We start from the raw sequence: 23468 nt of genomic DNA on the forward strand, positions 1-23468 counted from the left end.
TTTCTCGTACCAGCCGTCCCACTAACGATGAAAAACTGACGATAATCATAAAAATGATAAAGACGATGTAGAAACGCTGACAGCAGAGACCGCACCAAGGCTTCTCAACGGCGACGGTATCCCCACGCCCACTGTTCACGTCGACGACCGATTGCTGTAGCGACGTCGACGGTGTCATCGGCTGTTGCTCGACCTGGACGATGAAGGGCGGAGGTTGAGGCACCGGAATAGTGTAGCCTTGAAGGTGATGCTGATGCGGAGGTGGCATGTTGTAAGCCGAGTGTTTGGGCGAAATTTCGTTGTAAGCCGGTGGATCCGATGGTGTGTTGAGATACTCCTGATGGCGATCGGTATTACCGGCGAATTTCTTGTACGGAGTCGACATGTTCTTATAGATGTGGACTCGACGAATACTGAGCTGCGTCTGAGGCGGTTGTTACGACGGACGTGAGGTACTACAGTATTTGTTTTCCTCGATTTTGGATCGAACGGTCGAAGGAGGAAAAATTACTGTTTACGTGTGCCGATTTTACTCTACTATACAAGGTGAAGCACGAACTATTCAGTCATGTGCAAAAAATTACCCGAAAAGATCCGAAGACAACTCGCCCGATCCCCGAGGCACCACACACACACACACACACACACACACACACACACACACACACACACAGACGCCTCATAAGCAGGCCGGTCACGATTCTTCGAATTTTTTCATCGTTCACGAAAAGTGCGTGGGATGGTCGAAAAAAAAAAGAGGAAAAGAGTCCGGGGACGAGATAAAGGATAACAGGTCGGATGAGAGAAATCGAAAGGGTGAGAGTCGCTCTCGGCTGTAATAGCTCTGCCGTACGTGCGAGAGCAGACGCCTGAGATGACAATTGGCCGAGGATTCGGCGACTTAATTTTCGGAGACGCGAGGTGAATTCACGGTGTGGCTGTTATTTTTTTGTTTGGCGGGAAATTCAAATCACAGAATATCTCTGCCGTATGAAGAGCCGAAACTGTCAAACTCCGCCTACACATCGGAAAAAAAAACTTTGCTACAGCAGGTACTGGAGCTGGAAATAAATACACGCGGAAGATTTATCCGGACGCTCGCGCGCACGCGTGGCGATGATGTATTTTTGATAAATCGTCCTGCGAGCCGCCGCGACAGTTTTCTCTCTGACATGACAAATCGAGCTAAATCACACGAGGTCCTATACGCGCTCGCGACGCGCCAAGATTACGGATATGAATAAACGACGCGCGAAAAGAGCTTTAATTGTTCGCACCGAATAAAGTGGATATCGCTGATGGATCGATCTCGCGGTGTACGTTTACATCAGGTATACACGTAGGTGTGTAACGCGGAGTTATGGGGGCGTTTAGCAGTGTGGTATAATTTGATGGACGACGGGAGATCGATGACGTTGATGCTCGTACATATACACTATTACGTTTATGGGCAAAGTTATACGTCGAGCTAAACACAATATATCTGAAAAGTCATTCCAAACCGGCTGACACATTCGTATACAAGCTCGCGCGCCAGTTATGTCCTCTCGTCTCATTACACCGAGCTCTGCGCCGCACAACGACGTGAGTATTACTTTAAGAGCCGCTCAACGGCAAACAGTCGTTACGGTAAAACTCTCTTACATATAGTTTCCCGCACTGGAGCCGCGTGAAAGCGACTTACCGCCCGGCGCATACATGCATAAGTAATCGCCGGCTCCGAAAAGCGAGAGGAAAAAGATTGTTGTACACACGAGGGATGCTCTGGTGTATATACGGCGTTCGTGTACATGTGTATACTCGTGTATATAACCAGGAGAGAGAAGAGCCGGGAAAAAATGAGACGTGCCCAGACGCGTTAACCGTTACGTGTTCTCTCTCTCTCTCTGCAATGCACTGCGGCTCACACGTGTGTGCATGCGCGAGGAGGTAAGTGCACGGAGATATGGAACTGCGGCCGCACATACACACCTCTAATTTTGACGCGCGAGCGCGAGTAGCGGCCGGCCCTGACCTTGAATGTTGCTCCGAGAGAGAAGTGATGCCGGCTGTTTGCGGTGGCAGAGAGAGAGAGAGAGAGAGAGAGAGGCTGTGCCGCGCAAGTGCAGGTGATAGTGTCCTGGATTCGACGAGGTGCTTCTTGCTGACGCGGGACGTGTTGTTTTTGCGCCGCGTTTGATTGAAAAATTACAGCTTGACCATCCAATTCTCTATAGTCTCTGGCTTACGGCGATAGGTGGCGCATAGGCACTTTTCGCTTTTCCTCATCTCCATCTGCGCGCCGAGTGATAAATATAGAGGTGTGTCACCTATGCTGAAACCACGACTGCTATATACTTTCTAAGAGAATTAAAATACTTTTGTTAACTGTAAACATTTTGCGTAGAGCAATTCGTCCCTATTCCACAAAACCCAGTGTGTCACGATGTACCCTATTTCCACGTAATCCGACCCGGAAAAAAGCGTTCAAAGCCCACCAAAAACTCCGATCCCACTCCACAGAAACTCGCTCGCATTGCAGTCCAGTGTCCTTCCCTCTTCTCTCCGCGATCACCTGGCCGGAGTAGGAGACCGACGGTCAGCTATAGCGGCGCGACGTGTATACGCGCCTTACCGGTCGGCCCCTTCAGTGCGAGTCCGGCTTCCGTGAGCCGAGCAACCGATCGCGCGTGCGCACTTCCGATTTCCCAGAGTGCACACGGAACGGCTGTGTGACGTGAATTCAATCGTTCCCTATACTCCGCGAGAATTAAAAACCGATATAGAGGGAAAGGAATAAAATCGGTAAGGCAGAAAAAAGGCGCAGTGTTCGCTACGAGCGATCGGCTTGCGCAAAAACAGCCGTGGGGAAGAAGAGGAAGAAGAAGATGAGGAAGAACGGCCGAGTGGCATGCGGATCATTGGCTGGTTAAATTGCCGGCGAAGAAGTCGAGTGAGCGAACGCAACGACGGCGGCTCGAATCGATACCCGGAGAGAAATCGTGCGCCGCCGAAAGCCTCGCAAAAAGGAAGAGCTGCTGCATCTCGCGGGATCTTTGACACTCGAATCTGCATATAAATTCGATTTCGGAAGGGGGGAAGAATTGATATCGCTATCGGAAAAGAAGAAGAACTCATATCGGCCGATCGATTAACCGAGTCCGTGGAAAATCGGCCGCGGTGGAAAGCCAGCGTGATAAATTCGAAAAACCAGGCGTAAAACTACAAATTAACGGTACGGATCAGTAGCAGAAATGCTCGCCGCTGATAGCGGGGCCGCCGCCGAGAGATGCAACGCCGCCGATGAGAACCGGCGCTTGTAGGAGCTGCCGCTCACGTCACAAGCTCTCTCGCTCTGCGGGGATTAATCGACCTCTGACGACCACGAGGCCCAGGTATTTCGATCGAATTCATCAGCTTTCTTCGCTTTTTACAGTAGGCTACTGCGTGAGAACGTTTTTTTTTTTTTTTCTGTAAAATGGTGTACCGAGCATTTGTAACGATGTAGGCTCGAGATTAAGACGTCCGACGCGCGAACTTTCCACTCTCGTGTGTACAGGGGAAATACGAGCGCTCGGCACGAATCGGAGGAATCCTTCTTTCCTGTAAACTTAATTGGACGTAAACGCGATTCCTCTTACACACACACTCAGAGCCGATAAAGCGGTCAGGCATATACCTCGCTCGGAGCTTTTACTCGAAAGAGGTAGCGACTTCTGATCCTCTGAAAGTCGATCGGGAGCCAATCTACACCCCCGGGTTATTATCCACATGTGCGTCTTTTTTTCTTCTACCCTATAGCTCGACTGCTGTGTGCCCCTTTGTGAAGTGCAGCAGGTCGGTAACGAGTTTGTCTCTGCAGCAGCAGCCGCCCACGGCCTGTCAGCGAGATGCCCGCATGTACAACAGAGGTGTCCTTTGGCTGCATGTATTATATATAATACAGTCTCCCCCGGGACGCGATGAATCGATCTTTCTAAAGTGCAGCCTATATACATACGCGTCGCTGTGCATAGGGTTAATTGACGCGTCTACATAATGCATACAGGATGAAAAATCTCCGTTGCACACGTTCGAATCAAAAACAAACGCGCAGCTTTCTCTCGACCATCATCGGCCGAAATGTCGGTTAAGCACACACACGCGCGCGCGTCTACATACATCCGTGTGGCACGTCTCTCACTCTAAACAGTCGCATGTAAATCACGACGACGGCGGCCACGTGAAATTACACGATCGCGCAGCCTTGTCAGATGTAATATTTCCCGCTGCGGGTATAACAACAACAAACTTAATTCGTCCGCCGCAGAGAGCTCGTCCTTAATTTCCTTTTTACGCATTGCATGTCTCTCTCTATGTGTGTGTGTATGTGTATAAAATAGAGGCAGAGAGTGCGTTTACCGAGAATCCGTGTAAATTGTTAAAGTGTCTTTTCGGGTCAGCGCGCGTAATTAGCATAAATGCAAGCCTGCCTGGATTTAGCTAGAGAAGAGTCGTGAAAGTCACGTGCGCGCTTTAATGCGCCCCGTAAAATTGCTCGCGATGTCCTTTTATCCTCTGATGCGTTTTTTCTCCGCTTGTGATATCGTTAGCCTTTTGTGGGAAACTTTTCGGATTGGTCTATTTGAAATAATTGCGAGCTGTCGGATCGATGGAACACTGCGTGGGAATTTGCTTTTTGAAAAAGTCGCGCGGGAAAATTGAAAAGTTGTCAAAGCTCTCGTTTGACAGGCAGAGTGAAACGTTGACTTTGGTACACACACGGCTGTTTCAAATTAAATTTTTGTTTCCACCATACGATTTTTAACCACCCGTCGTACCTTTCGCGCGGTTATCACGATGCATCAGCTTTTGCGCGAAAAGCTCGACTGATACGCGAGCTAAATCTGATTCTGCTTCTCGCCGCAGAGAGAAAGACGTGGAACTGATGAGGAGGGCAAGTTTTTGCCAACTACCGATGCTCCACATCTGCTATAACACTGCGAGGATGCGGCGTTTTCCATTCGGACGTGCGCGCACGAGAAACTGTTCCGTGTATTGGAAACTCGACTTTTTCTTCCTCTCTCGAAAGACGACTTTATGAAGATCATCTCTTTCCGATGGACTTTGAGTGAATTTTAAGTAGCTTATCGCATTAGCATTACGCACTACTTGACATCGGATAGCGAGAAAATAATAATTTTCCAAGTCGCGCGAGAGCCATGAAAAACGCGGAGAAGACACAGTAGGCGAAGTTCAACGAAAACGGAATATAAATCCGAGTCCGAAACTTGCCGCCGCCGCGAAACTCGTAAATACTAACCCACACACACACACACACACACATACGCACAGAAGCGCGAAACGAGGGTCGGAGAGAGAGAGAGAGAGAGAGAAGTATTACGGAAGTGTCACAACGGTAATAAATAACTGCGCGGCGCGATCGACACCTTCTTCGCTATTCTCTCGTATCGCCGAAGATAGAGGCTTATAATGTACGCCATCCTGCGGGATTTCGCGGGGAAACTTTCTTCTTTCCTCGAATATCATTATACTCCGATGACTGATGCGCTCCAGCTATTTCTTTTTTTTTTCTTCAAAATTTATCGTCCATCAGCTCGCCGCGATTAATCATCCTCTTGTGTACGAATAAATAAACGTTATACGATCGTCGACGGTTATTCCACGGAGCGATTAAACAGCCGAACTTCCGCAGCGCGGAAGCGAACGGTACACGCTGAAGAAGAAGAAGAAGAAGCCGATCGACACCTCGCGTCCGCCGACGGTCACGTTTGCATCATACGGTACTATCCCCGCGCTGCTGTCCGCGATATCGCGTGCGTATACGCGTGTGTATACATATATACGCGTAGCGATTAGTAAAATTCCTGCTATTTTCGACAACTTCATCGCTTCCATAAGCGATAGCTCAGACGTGATATTTTGATTTTCGCCGGCTGAGCCGGTGCTCGTTCTATTTTCGTCGAGCTTTTTCCTCGACGCTCCTTGTCTTTCTCTCTCTCTCTCGGCACTTGCCTTCCTTCTATTGATCGCGCGCCGAGCTCACCTGGCGGCCGTCGCTGCAGCAGTTCTCTCGCACCTCTAGGTGTTGTCCCCCGCGCGCTGGACGGAAAGTTGCCGTTTTCTTTTTTCCACTTCGGGTGCTTTTATCGGAGCTGTGAATTACACGCGAGTTTCGCAGGGAAACTAACGATTAATCAATTCGCAATGAATGATTTCCTCGAAAATTCACGAATAAGAACTCTGTGACGATATCCCATCGTAAACAAGAGCGATCCCCTCCAGCTGCTCAAACGAGGTGACCAGGTCCGCTCCATTCCATCCCATCGGTCAGCTTTGTCGGATCTCCTTCTTCCTCTCTACTTTGCTTTTTCTCGCGGAGACACGGAATGCCAGGCACTCGCGTGTCACGTACAATACGGCTCTCTCTCTCTCTCTCCATCTCGTTTTTTCGCGCATCGGAAACACTTTGCTCCGGCCCTTTGTCCCACACACAGCGGAGACTTTCCCGGAATATAAGGGAGAGCTGTAGTCTATACACCTATAGGTCTGCAGTGTTATGACTACGCCGACTGTATACACTTCTTTCAGCTCTCTCGCGAAAGTGCGAGCAAATATTTGCGACGATTATAAAGTCGGATCAGCGCTGCTGCTGTTTGCGCGGGAAAATTCAAAAAGAGCCGTCGGTATGTTATTCTATGATTAGATCTTTGCGCTCTCGATGCGTGTGACACTTTTTTCGCACGCGTGTATCGCTTTCTAAAGCTCGCGACCGGAGAATGCTGTGTGTTCGATTCCGCGCAGCGATAAAAAAGTAAAAGCGCTATTATCCGAGCCGACAACAATGGATTAATAAAGAAAAAGCGCGCGTCCCCCTCGAAGAAAGTCGAAACTTTCCACACAACAGCGACGACGGGAGGCTCGTTTCAATCAACCTTAAATGTATGTGTGCGCGCATGCGCTTGACCACAAGCTATATAACGGTCGCGCGCGCGCGAAATTCCATTTTGCCGCGGAAAACGGAACGCGTGTGTGTTGCTGCTGCTCTCGAGAAACCTCAGAGGAGAAGAAGTGAAAGAGGAAAAAAAACGAGCTCTCCTCGTGTGTATGAGGGGATAAGTGAGGCGTAAAAGTCACTGCGGTGCATTGTGAAAGTTTCCATTATATTACGCGCCGTGAATTTTTGAGATGATGCGCGCGAAAAATAATTCGAGGTGATATCGAGATATTATACGGCTGCGTTTATTTCTCCGAGAAAATCGTGGCGTTTAACGGAAGGTCGTTACGTAAATGCATATAACCTTCCGAAAAGACGGGACTGTTATTCTCCGGGAAAAAATGCAGTCGCACGGGGCCTTACGTAAAGAGAGCCTTTCTGAGAGAAGAGCCGAAAAATCGCAGGCGATACACTACATATACGATATACCGCTATATGGCAGCACTTTCCGTTTCTGTTTTTCGTGTATACCCGCTATAACAGTATTATGCGCTCTGCTCGTGTGCGTACGTGGAGCCGCTGCACTTACCGAGAAAAAAAGGGTAAAGCAGGTGTGTATACGTATACACACGTGCTTGGAAGCAGCGGGAAAACTGGTCCCCGCGCCTTATGGCTATGAATAGAATTAATGGCCTCGGGCTACTCGTCCGTGTGGAATCTCGATCGTCGCACGGTTGCGCAATGTCGCGATTTTCGATTTTTTCTTATCGATAGCGATCGATTCGCGAGACTGAGACGCTTGTCGAACACTGATGTTTCGAAAATGCAGAGTTGGTGTAAAGTCTCGATCTTTAAGGCTCTATTCGAGGTTACTTAAGCCAGCGGTTAGAGATATCGCGTTTTAAAGAGCCGCAGTTTGATCCGTAAAGCTCGACATAATCGCCGATAATTTATCCGTAAACTAGTTCTCCGGTGCGCGCATCGTACAGTTCCGCGCGCATACTTTTCTAATAGCGCCAGATGAGATGTAACTCGTTTTTAATGATGTCACGCGAGTAATATGCAGAAAAATGAAAAGGCTCGTATAATCGCTTGCTAGGAGGAATTTTCAAGATCGTTGAAACTCGTTCCGATAACCAGAAGTGCGTATCTGCGTCGATTGCGTGTTACGAGATAAGCATTTAATTGGGATTTTTCCGATGAGCGAAACGAGAGACAAGCCGGAAAAATGTTAAACGCTTCCTAAGTGGCTCCGTCGACTGGCACGTTTATATCGAGTTAAAGTCGCGATTATCGATTTTCGCTTATTTATAAATACACTTTTAATAATAATTGCTGTTTGAATTTCAAGCCTCTCTCGGGGACTATAATTATCGCGATATGCATATAGAAATTCCGGGAGTGAAAACTTTCGCGAATGTATTTCCATATTCAAAATACTCTTATATATTGCGATATTTATCGCGCCGCACTTTTCATGACAATGGACATGTAAATGCGGAAAGTTTATACATGGAATAAGCAAATTTTAAATTACTTAACAGCTTCGCGCTCAGTGCACCAGCGCCCGAGGTCAAAGTCAAAACTGCGTCTCACGTGTATAAACTCATGAAAAAACGCAATAATCCACGGAAGCATAATTGATCTTCGGCAAAACGGCTGAAATATATCGAACCGGGTAATTATTTAATGATATTATGAAGTATCTATTAAAGTATCAACAGTTTTAATTAAAGTGATTTACGAGCGGTGTATATGGGTCGTGTAACGCTAGACGAGTTTAAGGCTACTTGACATTTTATTTATTACCCGCTCGCGCGCCTGCGTATACACCTATACGCGCGGCTTATATATAATTGTATCTATAAATCAATTCGGATTTTTAATCGAAGTGTATACGTGCCTGCCGCTTTAATCCGCGGAATTTTGAATTACTAGATGAGCCGTTTAGAGTCAATAATCGCGTTTGGAATTGATGCTGACTCATCGTTCTTGGAGAAATTAAATTTTGTGCTACAGCGTAAAGTTGCATTCGCTTTACGATGATTGATCATTTTCGAAATAAATCCAGCTTTATACGAAACAATTACATACGATATTAATGCTTCGTAATCGAAAAATTAATGTATACCTCGGTGTGACGCAAATTGGAATATTTATTAAATCCGAATCCTTACCACACTCGCATAAAACATACAATGTCACAATAGCCGAATTCCGCGAACCGGCCAGCCCTACATCATCGGCCACCCACGCGCTTTATAAGCAAGATATCAAAGAAGACTAGCGTACCTGCGCGTGTACCTCCACCGCGCAAGCGTCTAATAATCCGCGATAATTCACAAAGCCAGCGCGAGAGAGCTCGCATATAACGCACAATTTGCCGTTTAATCCCCCGTGTGTCGTGGGAGGCGGATGTAAATCCTGCTAGCAGCTAAGAGACAAGAAGCCTCTCCCTTCGATCGATTTTACGTCGCGCAGAATTATTATATCGCGCAGATGTATATATTATACGCTCGTTTTAATTAGCGAGTAATCGAGCTCCGAGAGCCGTATTGGATTACCTCGTTTGCGTGAGGTGCGAGAGAGAGAGAGAGGGAGAGAGAGAGAGAGAGAGCGGCTATATCGTATGCGTTACTGCGGGTTTTCTCGAGCTTTACTTATACCTGGCGTATACTTAAAAATTTCGTTCGAAGCGATTCCGTACGTGCCGAATTTTCCAAATACAGCTCCCGAAGGCACGTTTGTACACCATCGGCGCAATTAGATCGTAAAGCGTACTCGCATCCCTAAGGCTTGCTTTTTCCGTTCGAATTTCAAATCCACGGAGCTTTATTCGCGCGGGAAATTCAAGCTCGAGTATACACACTCGAGCTTGCGACGAAGAGAATAAAAGAAGCGAATTATACCAATTTCCAAGCATCCGAATAAATAAGCCCAACTTTTATTCCTGCAGCCTCGCTTGGCTATTCGCCGAATAATTGAATCAGCGCTCGGGGGCGAACTTTCCTCCAAAACTAAAGTCACCTTCCTGCTCTCAATCCATAGCCGTGTGTATACGCGTCCGTTCGAAACTCAGCGGCACAACTTTTAAGTGACTCGATCGAATCCCCCCGACTGACAAAAAGTCCTCCTTCTCCTCTCCGGAAGCATTTAGACACTATCTATCTCTCTCGGGCGAGTCGGCTCGGGAAAAAAAGCAGCAGCCGCGTGTATAGAGAGGAGAGAGTTCTGGGAGTCGGCGAAACGAGCGCAAGAAGTTTCATCGAAGGAGATTAAGAGGGATTTCTCCGAGGCCGACGGTAATTCGAGGTCTCTCCGGCGCGCGCTGCAGTCGATAGAAAAAGGAGCCAAGGGAGCAAGAGGCTACTTCCGCCCCGGTGTAAATCTCGGGATAATTAGCATAGCTCCGGCGAGATATCGCGCCGAGGGATGCTTACATTGCGAGTCCGAGAGTAGGGGCGTATAAGACAGTTTTTGAGGTCTCGGCTTTTTGCGGCTGGTGCAGTGTATAGAGCTTCGTGGAATGTTGTTTATTTATGAGATGCCGATGCGCGCCGGTCGAGGCTTTATGGGCCAGGGAGAACGGGACGTGTGTGCGGTTTGGATTTTTGTGCGTTAAATTCCATTGTATATCCCTTGATTCCCGAGCCCGGAGAAAATCGTAGAGCCTGGCGCTCATTAAAACGTCGTTAAAGCGCACCAGGAAGCCAAGCGGCAGCAGCCCCGTAGTCGTTATTATAATACACGCGCCAACACCTCTAAGCAGATTAAGCATCTATACACTCTATTTTTTACTCGAGAACTTCTCACGGGATCTCGCCTACGCGCCGAGGGAATCGAAGCGGCGACGCAAAGAAAGTAGAAGTAAGGAGAGAGAGAGAGAGAGGATGGAAAAGTAATTCGCTCTGACGAGGAATCGAGTTAGCTCTATGCAGATATAGTCGAGAGCTTCGGGTTAGATGTGGACCAGAGACGCAGCTTCTTTTTCTCGGCTCTGCGCTTCATTAGAGGAGATTGGATCGTCGAGAGAGGAATTCATTATCGGCCCGCCGACGGCTTATTCTTTTATTCGTATAAATAAGAGGAAAACTTTCGCGCAACGTAACACGGAAACGAAAGCTCCGAGATAAACAGTGGGCATTACCGCAAAAGCGGCTTCCCCGCATATTCGCTCGAAAATATAGACATTAGCTCGGGCGCATCGCGCGGTAAGATCGTTGCGGGGAGGAAGAGAGAATCTCGAAGGAGGAAACGATCATCTCGAAAATTTTCGCCACACGCGAAGGTTCTGTTATACACGCGCGCGCGTGTGTGTCTGTGGGAAAGGCCTGTTCTCTCGGGCTGATTATCGCTAATCGTCTTTTATTTATCGGGGATCGGCTGTACGGGGAAGCGAGAAAATTGCGGAGTTGAATTCAATTAGCGATGCTTCCTTTTCCGCGAACTTGTATGGAAAATCGCGCTGATTATGCGTTTAAATATTCGGCCGGCTTGTCGAGAGCACAATGAAAATATCGCAGGATCGATCGGAACTTTCGTAACTGGCGTCGTTTACAATGGCGCCGAATATAGCAGCGAGAGCTTGTGCAACTATCAGACACACCTGCGCGGAATTGCGCGTATCGCGCAGTCTGTATAATAGAGGTTTTTGTGGACTTGTATACACGGATATGCTCACCGTATAAATTTTCGAGGGAGAGAGAGTATAAGGTCGGCTGGAGGTTAAGCGCCGGAGGATTACGCGCGAGAGGGAAGCATCGACGGCAGAAGTTTATCGTTCTGGGTTTTGTAGCGCAGAGTGGATTAGCTTCTTTGTCTCCGGTTGCTGTATACGAAAATTCACTCGAGTATACTCAAAACAAGCAAACCGAAACTCGGGGGGTAAGAAAAGTGTCCGAATTGCGCAATCGGTTCGAGCGATAGCTACCTATATAGTATATATACGCGGAGGCTCATCGTAATAGTCACGCGCGCGCTCGGTGCAAAAGCGCGCCTGTAACGGCTGAGAGAGAGAGAGAGAGAGAGAGAAGAGAGCCTAGCAGTTATGGAACTACGCCGCCGATCTCCCGTGAATGCTAATGTCCGCCCCGAAGAGAGTATTAGAGTTTCGTGACGGAGAGAGAGAGAGAGAGACGAGTTCCGTTCCGAGCTTCCGAAGAGGTTGTCGGAAGGACGAACTCGCTTCTTCTTCGTCTTTTGGCCTATATTTAACTGTGAGCTTTGTGTTTTGGATCGTCGATATATCGAGCGAAAACACTTTCTCACAATTAACGATGCCGATATTTACCGTCCATCGTTCTCCTATAAACATTGATTTACATGCGTAGCTATAGACTACTGTGCCATACACACCTGTATCCAATCGCGAGAAATCGCGAGCGCGTCCGAGTAATAACAGGCCATCGCCGCCGGTATCCGCGAGTAACCGAAATTTATTGTCCTGCTGTCTATGCGTTTTTCCTGCTTTTAACATGCATTGCAATCGTCGAGTGAGGTTAGGCCGCCCTCTACACTGTCGCGCGCGCGGTGACGGACTGACTGTTGCAGAGAGGAACAGCTGATTCGAATACTGACGGTTGCACTTTGGCATTAATTGACGCTTAAAGCAGAGGAAGAGCTTCTCCGTGAAGACGAGAGTCGGATCCACTTGTGAGTAGGCAGTAGATCGTCCTAACGAAGAAAGTGTGTGTGTCTGTGTGTTGCGTTCTTGGAATCTCTCTTCGAAGCTTTTGGCTTTGTCTCGCCAACTATCGACGCAAAAGGTAAGTATCATTCCACAATCCGCCTAAATAATCGTGAATTAATCTCAGTCGTACGAAAAAACGCGTTTATCGAAACTAACCTCAAATCTGATTGTTTACAGAGCGTCAACTCTCGGCGTTGCACACGACTCCTACAAGTGTAGAAAATGGCTGCAATCTGGGGCGAAATCAGCGCTCTGAACCCCACGTACGCATTCAAATGGGTGATCCGAGACTTCCACGTCGACGGTTACAAGTTAGGCGAGGCGATAAAGTCGTCCGTCTTTGCAGTCACGAGCATCAACGACAAGTACCACTGGCAGCTCCTGCTCTACCCGAAGGGCAATATCGAGTACCACAAGGAATTCTGCTCGATTGGCTTCTTGAATCGGCAGTGCAGCAAAGCCTTCAGAGGCAGCATCACCTTCAGTCTCGTCGACGGCAAAGACAACGTCGTACGGAGGATCGAAATCGTAGACAGAATTTTCAGTCCGAATAAGCTCAACGGAAACCCGCGATTTTTCCCACGAAGGTTAATCGCCAATGTACTGAGAGATGGAAACCTCACCATCGTGTGCACGGTAAGAATGGGCGCGACAAGCCAGGCGGAAAAAGATGAGATGAAAGTGGCCGACGAGCGGATCGACGTGGATGAGAAAACCGAGGAGAAAGTTGACGACGAGAGCGCGCTGCGTCTACGGGAATTCGACGACTTCGAGCACCTCCTCGACGAGAAGGCCTTCAGCGACGTGATCTTCATCGTCGGGGGTAACACCCTCTACGCGCACAAGTGCATACTGTCGACGAGGAGCGCCGTCTTCGCCGCCATGTTTCTGCACGAGATGCTGGAGAGGCAGGAGAACAAGGTCGAGGTCAAGGACGTCGACTACGACGTCTTCCGGGAGATGATGCGCTTCATGTACACCGGTAAGGTAAATCGGCTCGATTCGACTATGGCCTACGATCTCTTGATCGCCGCGGACAAGTACGCGCTGGACACTCTGAAGAACATGACCGAGAAGAAGCTGTGCGATGGATTGACGGATAGCTCAGCCTTGGAGTATCTCCAGCTCGCCGATCGCTATGGAGCTAAGAAACTGAAGGAAAGGGCCGTCGAGTTTATCATCCAGCACGCGGACGTTATCATCAAGTCGGAGGAGTTCAAGGCGCTGCCCAACCAACTCGTCATCGAGATCTGCGGCGCTATGGCGAATAAGATCACGTAATTTTAGTTCTCGTGGTTTTTTTTTTTTAATATATTTTTATATATTTTTTTATTAGAGAGAAGTACATTTTGTATGATTAAATAAAATAAATTAAATTTTTCGATATTTCAGTGAAATAATCCAGAAGTGCGAAACATACGCCGAAATCGAGCAATCAAAAAACTGCCATGAAAATTGATCGAATTTTTTTGGTTCCACAAAAATACCCTCATTCCTCGACTGGTTCGTCGGCAAATACGCTCGTAACAAAAGCCGGCGGGCAAGATAAACACTGCGGCAAAAAAAATCTCGCCCAACCGAGAGAGAAAGAGAAAGATACATCAGGCTCTCTCTCTCTCTTTCTCTCTCTCTCTCTCTCTCTCCCACAGGAGTACACAACAAATTAGCTAACTTCATTCCCCGCCTAAAAATAGACGGAGCGCGAGCTCACCCTTTTTTTTCCTCTCCCGATGTTTATTCAGAGCAACGCGATAGCCGGGAGTACGAAAACGCAATTCACGGCGTACTCGCCCGGCTCTTTATTTCGTTTTTAACACTATGCGATGAAGCAGCATTTTACTAGACGAGCAAAAAATTAAAAATTGCAGTGCACGCTTTTATCCTCGTTTAATTCAGCCGAAATACCAGCGATCGAGATCGGAAATTCGAGGTTCAAAGGGCCCGAGAGAGAAACTCGTAGTCGCGTTCGTTGTAGCGTGAAACGACGCGATGCGGTGACTCGAAGAGGTGCTGCACAATAATAATACGCAAGGCCGGCAAAGTGGGTCCGCTCTCGGAGAGATGAATATCCCTGACCCATTAACCCTGCTGTCGTCGCTACTGTATGGTCCGGATGACTGTCCAGTGGAATCCAGGTATTCCTGCGCTCATATCGGCGACGCATCATCGAATTTTAAATCTCGTATGCAAAAGCTCTTCGCCGACTTAATCGCGGTTTAACGAGTCGAGTAAGTACGAAGAGAGCGCCGATTTTACGATTATGAGAAAGGCCGGCGACGTTTCGTGTAGCGTTTTTTTTATTCGCGGCGGTTCTTTTTTATAGGATAGGAACAGTTTTTCAACGGGCGGCTTAGTAGGCTGTGATTTACGGCGGCAAAAAGTGCCGCGACGGGTATTGAGGTTTTAGAAGCGGATTTGTAGGTTTAACGCGATCCCAAAGCTGTGTAAACTTTTTGACACGGGTATGCTGTTCTCTCTCTCTCTCTCTCTCTCTCTCTCTCTCTCTCGGTGAGTTTGGAATTTCTGATGAGCGAGTCGACGCCGTTCTTCAGAATTTTAATTGCCCTACACGATGGAAGCTTTTTTACGCCGCAAAGTCCTATCGCGCGATTTTCATCGGTGGACGAGCGAAAGCGCGCGCTTTATGAAAATGCATAGGAGAGCGTTATTGTATTGTAATTAATAGATGAGAGATTTCAAATAGGAAGTATATTCAATCGTTGTTCTCTCTGAACTATAAAAACAAAGCAGTTTTTAACTACTTGAACTCGCTTTGTTTCAAAACTTTTAGAAGACGATTAGATCGATGTCTCGGGGACAATGGATCGAAACTCTGCTGCCGCGAGAGTAGGTGGACTGAGAGTGTATTACGGTTTTTCCCGCAGCTTTTTACAGCCGAAACTTCTGGAGGACTGAGAAAAAAAACTTGGAAACAAAAAGGTCACCTCCGCGGCGCAACTTTCATAATTAATCCTTTAGCCAGGCCCGAAATTCAGCTCGTCACTCGAGTCCCAGGAGAAATTCCTCCTTCTCTCCCTCTAATAACCCACACACACACACTCACACACACACACACACATACAGGTAAAAGCGCACGGCAAGTCTCGAGACAATATAACCGCGATGCTATCGACGACAATAGATCCTCCCCCGACTTTCCCTTCGAGAGAGAGAGAGAGAGAGAGAGAAAATGCAAGCGCTTTTACCAAAGCTATGCTGACCTTGATTAAGAAAGAAACGCGCGAGTCCGTTTCGCGGCCGAGGACGTGTGCGCAGTAGCGGCCCTTTGACTCTAAGTGGATTTGCGCGCCGCGTCGCTTTCTTCTTGCGTGGGTGGTGATGCTGTGAGTATAATACACACACACACACACGTGTACAGCGAGCTTTATCGGGCACTGTATTCCCCTTGTGTTTTATGCAGGCTATCGTAAAGTCTCTCTGTGTTGCCGCTGCTTTATGCTTCGGAGCGCGCTTTTTCGTTTATGCGCTTTTTGTCCATGATTGAGGTTCCGAGGGAAAGTCCTTTCGGGAAATTCGTTTCTTTTTGTCACCTTGCCGGAAAAGAGAGAAATAAATCAGGTCCAACTTTCATCGCCCGTCGAACAATGAAAATCCCGCGTGTCGATTAATCAAAAACCCGCGCGCGCGACTCGAGCACTTGGCATTCAAGGAACGGCTACGTCGAGCTGCCCTTTCATAACCGGCAGTAGCGATGATTTCACGCGGGATTACGGATATACCTCTCGAGGGCTGCCCGAATTTCTCCGAGGAGATGCTCCGCCGAGGAACGAGCGACGAATCTTAAAGGAGCACAGTAGTAGGGGATGAGCTTTTTTATACTTTTCTTCGACGAGCTGTAAGTTTGACACGTCAAAGCAGCTTCGGTCCTCTGAAAAATTCAGCGATTCAGGCAAACCTGCGAATTCTCCCGACACACACACACACACATACGCGCGAGGACTCAATCAACGAATCTCGATCCAAACTCTCTCTTTCTCTCTCGTGGGCGTATCACGAGGCGCCACGTGTTCCGACTCATCCCGACTCGCTATTTTTCACAAAAGGTCAGGAGTTCAAGACTCCTGCTTACACATACGTACCGCGAGAGCCGAAGCTCTGTTTTATTGCTCCTTTTTACGTCCGACGTTGTCGTCGTCGTCAACGGCGCTTTGTAGAAAAGCAGTACGACGTGGGTGAATAACGACTGTTTATGTTGTCGGAAAAATGCGCCGCGGCTTCGCATTACGTTCTTCGATGTGTACGTGTGTCTGTAATACAGCTCTGGTCTTCTGCCAACGGGGTTATACGCGATTCTCGGGTGCATATAATTGAGAAAAGCATCGACGCCGGATATTACCTCTTAAAATCCCATTAATTCCGCGCTGCGGAGCTTTTATAGAAAAAGTTGCGCTGCAGTAGAGCCAAAGAGTAAACAGTTTTTATTTCGCGCGATAAAAAACGTATATCCTATATACGTGCGGATGTATAGAGAGACAGAGGTGCGCACGCGGGCAATCAAATAATTGAAGCCGAATCGTTGTATAAAACTTTTACGGCCCCTCCATAAAGCAACGGTTGAAAAGAACTTCTTCTTCTTCTCCTTACATTCAGCGGCAAATGAGTCGCTGACTCGCGTAGGTATTGATCTTTCGGCGCTGCTGCTGCTGGCGAAAGGAGTTTCGAAGTTTGCGCAAGTATGTGTGTGTGTGTGTGTGTAGCCAATTACTTTTACAAAATTCGGACGCGGAACGTCCGGCAATTAAGAAGTTTTTAATTAAACCAAAGTACTTCGCAAAGAAAATTTCATTTATTATACTCTTTTCTCGGACGATTTTCCACCGCGGATTCCGATGTATCCGTTATGCAACTTTTCCCCGTCATCCTCGCGATAATCCAAAGTTCGCCTACGCGACTGCGAATATTTCTCGCGGAAATACACAGTCGATACGCTAGTTTTACAGCCAATATAAATATCATGCATTCGAAATGCGCCTCGTCGTCGTCGCGGGAAAAATAAAAGTCGTTCCGAAAGTTTTCATGTCGAATGCAAATGTTAGGATTATCGTCGGATCTGTGCTCGTTGTTCGAGGGTGTGTGTTTGGCTAAGCCGGAGAAGGAGATTTTTTAATTTCGGATTAAAGGGCCGAGGGGGAAATTAAAAGGCTGGATTATCGGGGATCTCCGAGGGTCGGCGCGATTCGATTAGCGGAATTTGCATTTTTTTTTTGCTCTGAATTTTTAATTAAAAATCAAAATTTTCGAGTGTACAACCTCGCAAGCGAAACTCGAGTCTCGACGCAATTCACCGGCGTATAAAATCGCTCTCCAAGCCGTTTTCGAAACTATAAAATCAGTCACGGCACTCAGGACACGTCCCGAGAGCGAGAATCACATCGACTGGAAAATTAAACATCGCCCGAGGACATGGGAAACGTGAATTATCTCAGCCGATCGGGCTTCCGTCGTCGTCCACTTTAAAACCATCTCTCTCTCTCTCTCGAAAAAAAAACGAAAACCTTCGTCGGCCTTACATACACTCATGAAGATACGCCGAGGCAGGATTGATTAGCTTCAATCTTCCCTGCGAATCTTCGGCTACATTGTTAACCCATATTCTCCTCGGCAGCTGCAAGTGTATAACCGAGAATGAAATAATGAGCCGTTTCATCCTCGTGAGCTGAGGAGTTTAATCGGGAATTTTTACTCGAAATTTTATCTGTGAAATACAGCCTGTACCGAACGCCACTTTAAACAGCGTAGAGCTGCAATAAGCAGGCCTCTTTCCCCGGAATTTATCATCCTTCTTTGGTCCGGGAATTTCACCCGCTTAAAAAGAGCGCGACTGACCGCATTTTTTTACATTCCGATATCAAAATGAGAATGAAAATGTAAATTGAAAATTGAGTATTACATCGATGGAATTGCGTTTGTTAAAGTTTTTTTTCTATTCCCACTCGAGGGAATAAGATCTTGCCGAGATTCCAGAGGAGCGACTACTCGATTGAGGGAATTCATTTCGTTGCTGTTTTATGCGCGCCGCATACGCGGGGATATTGAAATTTTCTATCAGAAGGACACTATCCACGTGCGCATCGCAAAAATGCATATCAAGTTTCCAACCACGTTATTGTTTACAAGGGAAACCTCTCCCTGCAGCGGTATAATTTACAAATACGCACTATGACCATATACGCGCATCTGCGAAACGCAAACACGCTGTGGGCAAACGGAGCGGAGTATATGCGCGCGTGGCCTTATAAAATTCGCGAACGAAAATTGAGATTTAAATAAAAAAAAAAAGAGTTAAAATACGATACTTCGCGAGAAACACGGTATGAATTTTCCCAAGCGTAAACGAGCCTCGTTTTTTACGACACACGACTGCAGCCAGATGGAATAAGGCGAACAAGAGGAGAACCGCGACGGATTCGCTCCACTTTCGCTCCGATGCATCTTCTCCTTCTTTCACTCCTGTTATTCATCCGCAACACGACAACGAACTCGTATATGCGAGACGCGTCTCTCTCTCTCTCTCTCTCTCTCTCTCTCTCTCTCTCTCTCTCTTCGGAGAGATAACGCGTAAACGCAGCCTCGAGGACAAAAGAGAAAAAATGGACCTGGCTATCCGAATGAGGGGATTAACCCGGGAGTGAACTGCGTGGGTTAGAGGCTAAATGGCAGAGGAGGCGAGGTCTCTACTCTGTGTGTAATAGAGTTCGAATGGCGCCTCGATGTGGCGAGAGGAAGAGTTTTAGGAGCTGTCCCTCGGGAGATTGGCTGGATTAGCTCTTTTATATATTTTGCGAATATACACTACGGCGTTATAATAGCTGCTTGGAGAGAGACGAATATCAATTGTTATCTCGAGAGAGAGAAAAAGAGACTCGTCTCTCGAGAAATTCAGCCGCGGCCGCAATTATATGCGGGCTTGTATATTTTAAAATGCAGATGCGCGCATGTGGAGCAGTTATATGCGGAATTGAAATATTGCGCAGAGGTGATTCATTCGCCAGATACGGTTGGGGCTTCTTCTTCATTATTTCTTTTTTTTTCTGTTATTCACTGAACTCGTTATGCGCGCCTTGTGTTGGAAAAAACGAGCTGACGTTGATTTACGAAGCGAAGTTCGGATTATTCTTCAATTTAATTCGAATAAATGTGTACCGTAATTTTGATCGAATTCAACAATTATTTCGCTTCGCTCCGTAAAAGTAAACAACCCGCGATGAATCGCGCGTGATGGTGAAAAAAGCGGGCAAAATTCGAAAAACAAAATTGAAACAAGCCATGCGCGATCCAGCGGCACGTGTTGGATACACCGCACTCGTGTCTGCGCATAATGTAATCTCTAAACTCGCGCTCGATCGGCTGACGCAAACGCTGCACAAAATTGGAAAATCGCTGGGACGTTTTTTCCCTCTCTCCCGATAAATCAAGTTCGTATATAACTACATCCCCGTGTGCGCCATGTAAAAGTTTCGAGGCTCTTTTTCGCCGAAGAGGACACACACGTGTTATTTACGGCTCGATGCGCTTTGCTTATATCCTTTTGCCCTGCCCTGATTTACGAGCGCGTTACACGCCGGGAAATTATTGTTTTACATAGGTGTGTTTAATTGTTTCGAGGCTATGAATGCATGTATTTGTATGTGTCAATCATTGTCGACTGGAAATGCGTCGCGCTATTCGAATTTTCAGTTTAATTACGAGAAAGAACACTTCGCGCAGGGAGTAAACATTGAAAGCCCGGGTTTAATAAAACGCTCGCGCGTTCTCGAGAGCGACATGTGAGAACGACGTGAAAGGCAGCTTCGCTTTCAATGCCGTTTTGATATTGCGAGCGTGTCCCCCGCTGCTGTAAATTAAATACACGCGTGTGCGGGCTTTGCATAGCGAAATTCACGGGCAGTCTTCTCTGATAAAACTCGAAGCTTACGTTTGGAAAAAAAAAAAATGTCTGGCTTTACATCCAGTATAACACAGCGAGAAATTTATCGAGCATAGAGTTTGATCCGTCGCGTAATCCAAACTATACACAAGTGACGTCAAATGCAGAAGCTGCCGCTGGCGTGAAACTGATCGCATTCCCGAGGTTGCGTTCTGGACTCGGAAGTTGAAAAGGAAACGGGAAAACTTGCGGAGTGATGCTGTTTTATAAACATTGAAATTCGCGTCTATGCGTGGGATGTTTTTGGATCTTTGTATATACTGTGAAAATATTCGAATGATGCACTCTGGTGTATCACTCGAGGCAGCCATGAATATTCGTTACTTAGAAAATGCTAAGTCTTCGAGGAAAATTTTAAGTTTCTAACTTCCAAGCTTGCGCCAATATCTCTTTATCCCTCGGAGATTAACGTTCTTCTCGCGGGCGGTTATACGAAGAACGATGACCCGGCGTGAGCTTGATATAATCGCGTTTATGGCTAAGTGTCTTTAGAGGCATAATAACCAGCGCGTCGATGGCTGTGGCACCTAATATAGTCTCGCGATTTAATTGACGATAAATGGCTTTATATTTCGCCCATAGCCTCGGCTTATTAAAGCTCGACTTTACAGGGGTATCTGGAAATTTTCTCAAGGTCGACTTAGGAAGTTGGCGACTTTTTGTAAACAATACTCACAATCACCATATTCATGACAGCAGAGACCAAAATCCCAACGGTAGTTCGACCCTCGAAAAAAAAGAACAATAATGAATTCTCCCATGTACCAAATATATGAAACACACCCAATGAATACATTACAACGGCATACATATCACATCCACCTTCGTGACACAAAGCCGGACGATGTGACCTGACGTGCGCACGTGTGTATGTGTACCCACGAAGGCCCGAATTTCTCTTTCTTTGACCGATATCCTCTCGAGCGGCAAATCCAATCAGCGGATGCGTATGCGATTAACACACGCGGCCGAAAACGGGAAGTAGATTCGTGCGAAAAAGACCCGATGGACGGATAACGCTCGCGGCTCTTCTCTTTTATCCGCGGAGGACCAGAGGTGTCGAAGTTTACGAGTAGCTACGACGATGCCTTGGAATTTAGGCTTCGTTTGAATATTCATCAGTCGTGGATACGAGCGTTTAACAGGTGTAAATTGCGATACTCGATGATTCTCGCGTCGGATTATCTTTCTTATATCGATGTCCGATGTTATACAGCAGCGGAATGTGCGATGGGCAGTATAATTGACCAGTGACATTTATTTATCGTTCCAGGGCTCAGGATGCGGTGGATCGGTTACGTGGCTGCGATACTCTGGTGGTCGGGTATCGCCAGGTCCCTCAGCTCCATGAATCGAGGTCAGATACATAGATATATACATATATATACATACTATACACGCTGTATAACCGGTGTATGACTTAAGCCTCTTGTGGTGTGTACATCGCTTGAATGCGCCTCGATCCTCTGAATCGAAAGGCGATGTGCTCATCATCTGGCCAAAAAACGCAATCGTCGCAGAAATGATCAATTCTCGTATATTTGCCGTCGATTGTTGGCGTTGAGTATCGGTTATCGGAAGGACGGAATGTATATTCGCTGCGTTTGTTCATAAAGCTGAATACAATCATTTTATCGGAGTTAATGAATTTTCGAGAGAGACGACGACGATGCGTCATTAATGACCGGGAAATTACTGGCGTTAAAATTTGGAATAATTTTGTTGAACCCGTTTCAAAGTTTAATTATCGCTAACGAACGCGCACAGCTCTCTCTCTCTCTCTTTCGCGTATATTACCTGTGTTTGAAATTAATTCTCCAACTTGTCAATTTCATTAGCGTTTATTACGACTTTGCAACGGAAATTTCGTTGATGATTAAATTATAATTTGCAACAACCGGCGAAGTTGCAACACAATAACATCTGCAGCGGGTCGTTAAATTTTAATTATAATTTTACATCAAACGAATGCTCCCCCAGGCTACAAGATCAGTCCGAAGCCGTGTCGCGTAGCGGGTCAGTCAAACGTCGAGGGCACCTGCATGTTCGTCTGGGATTGCATCAAGTCCGAGGGCACCCACGTGGGCGTCTGCGTGGACACCTTCATGTTCGGCAGTTGCTGCGTCCACAACGCGACGTCCAACAGCATAGGTAGCACTGGCCACCAGACGTCCGGAGGTAGCAGCAGTAGTATTAGTAGTGGTAAACCCGCGGCTAGGCCGTCGCTGACCGATGCTCTGGCCGAAGGGACCACGACGATAAGGACGACGACGTTGGGGACGGCGCTGTCGAGGCCGTTGGCGTCGACGACGCATCAACACGGGTCGACCGGACCCGCTTCTACTAGTCATATCACGGCATCGCAGGCCGGATCACAAGGTGGGTTTATGGAAAATTAGCATAAGTGATCGTAGCTCATTTTGGATAGCGAGTATCAGCTCAGTAGTTTTAGCTCGTTGTTTAAATGAAGTGACCATTGACGGTTCTAGCTCAGATCAATGTCAGTTTCTCAAGCTTACGATAAACTATATATAAAATATAAGCAATACTTACAGATAAAAAATATACCTTATATTGTGTGATTCAATTAAGACCTCATCCACAACGCGCGTCAATTTACATGCAAACTCTATTGAATCAATTACCAGCGTATTCGGCAGCCACTTACTAACTCATCAAAAACGAGTCTCCGGACAAAAAAATAAAAGATAAATTAACCGGTACCCCCACCTTGAACGGTAGAACGGCGTGATCGCTCTCTCGCTCTCTCACTTGCGCACGCAGCTAAGGTGGGGGAAACCAGTTGATGAGACTGCTTGGCGCCACGGCTGCCGGTACCGGCGCGTCTATGGTGGGGGGGACCTTTTGAGGACTCCGGGAGTCGCGACGGAGTGGGGGGAGCGGGGCACGTGCCG

General features: G+C 47.2%; 2 protein-coding genes across 5 annotated transcripts in view; both read left to right on the forward strand.

Annotated features, from left to right (window-relative positions):
• The window catches only part of LOC103316204 (serine proteinase stubble-like), a 72581-nt gene that overhangs the window by 41539 nt on the left and 7574 nt on the right, over positions 1-23468 (forward strand). For 2 of the 4 annotated variants that reach the window (XM_031930950.2, XM_031930952.2), the window contains exons 3-4: positions 21827-21910; positions 22534-22932. In XM_031930950.2, coding sequence (XP_031786810.1) covers positions 21827-21910; positions 22534-22932 — 483 coding nt within the window. Of the gene's footprint in view, positions 1-1397; positions 1585-2600; positions 3375-21826; positions 21911-22533; positions 22933-23468 lie in introns of those variants that run through there. The other 2 variants (XM_031930953.2, XM_031930951.2) reach the window with 2 other exon arrangements.
• On the forward strand, positions 11933-13981 carry LOC103316205 (speckle-type POZ protein B-like). The gene is made up of 2 exons (XM_008208810.4): positions 11933-12681; positions 12783-13981. Exon 2 carries the CDS (start codon positions 12828-12830, stop codon positions 13884-13886), a length of 1059 nt encoding a protein of 352 aa, XP_008207032.1. The 5' UTR covers positions 11933-12681; positions 12783-12827; the 3' UTR covers positions 13887-13981.

This window comes from Nasonia vitripennis, chromosome 5 (genome assembly GCF_009193385.2).
Source record: "Nasonia vitripennis strain AsymCx chromosome 5, Nvit_psr_1.1, whole genome shotgun sequence".
NCBI classification, from domain to species: Eukaryota; Metazoa; Arthropoda; class Insecta; order Hymenoptera; family Pteromalidae; genus Nasonia; species Nasonia vitripennis.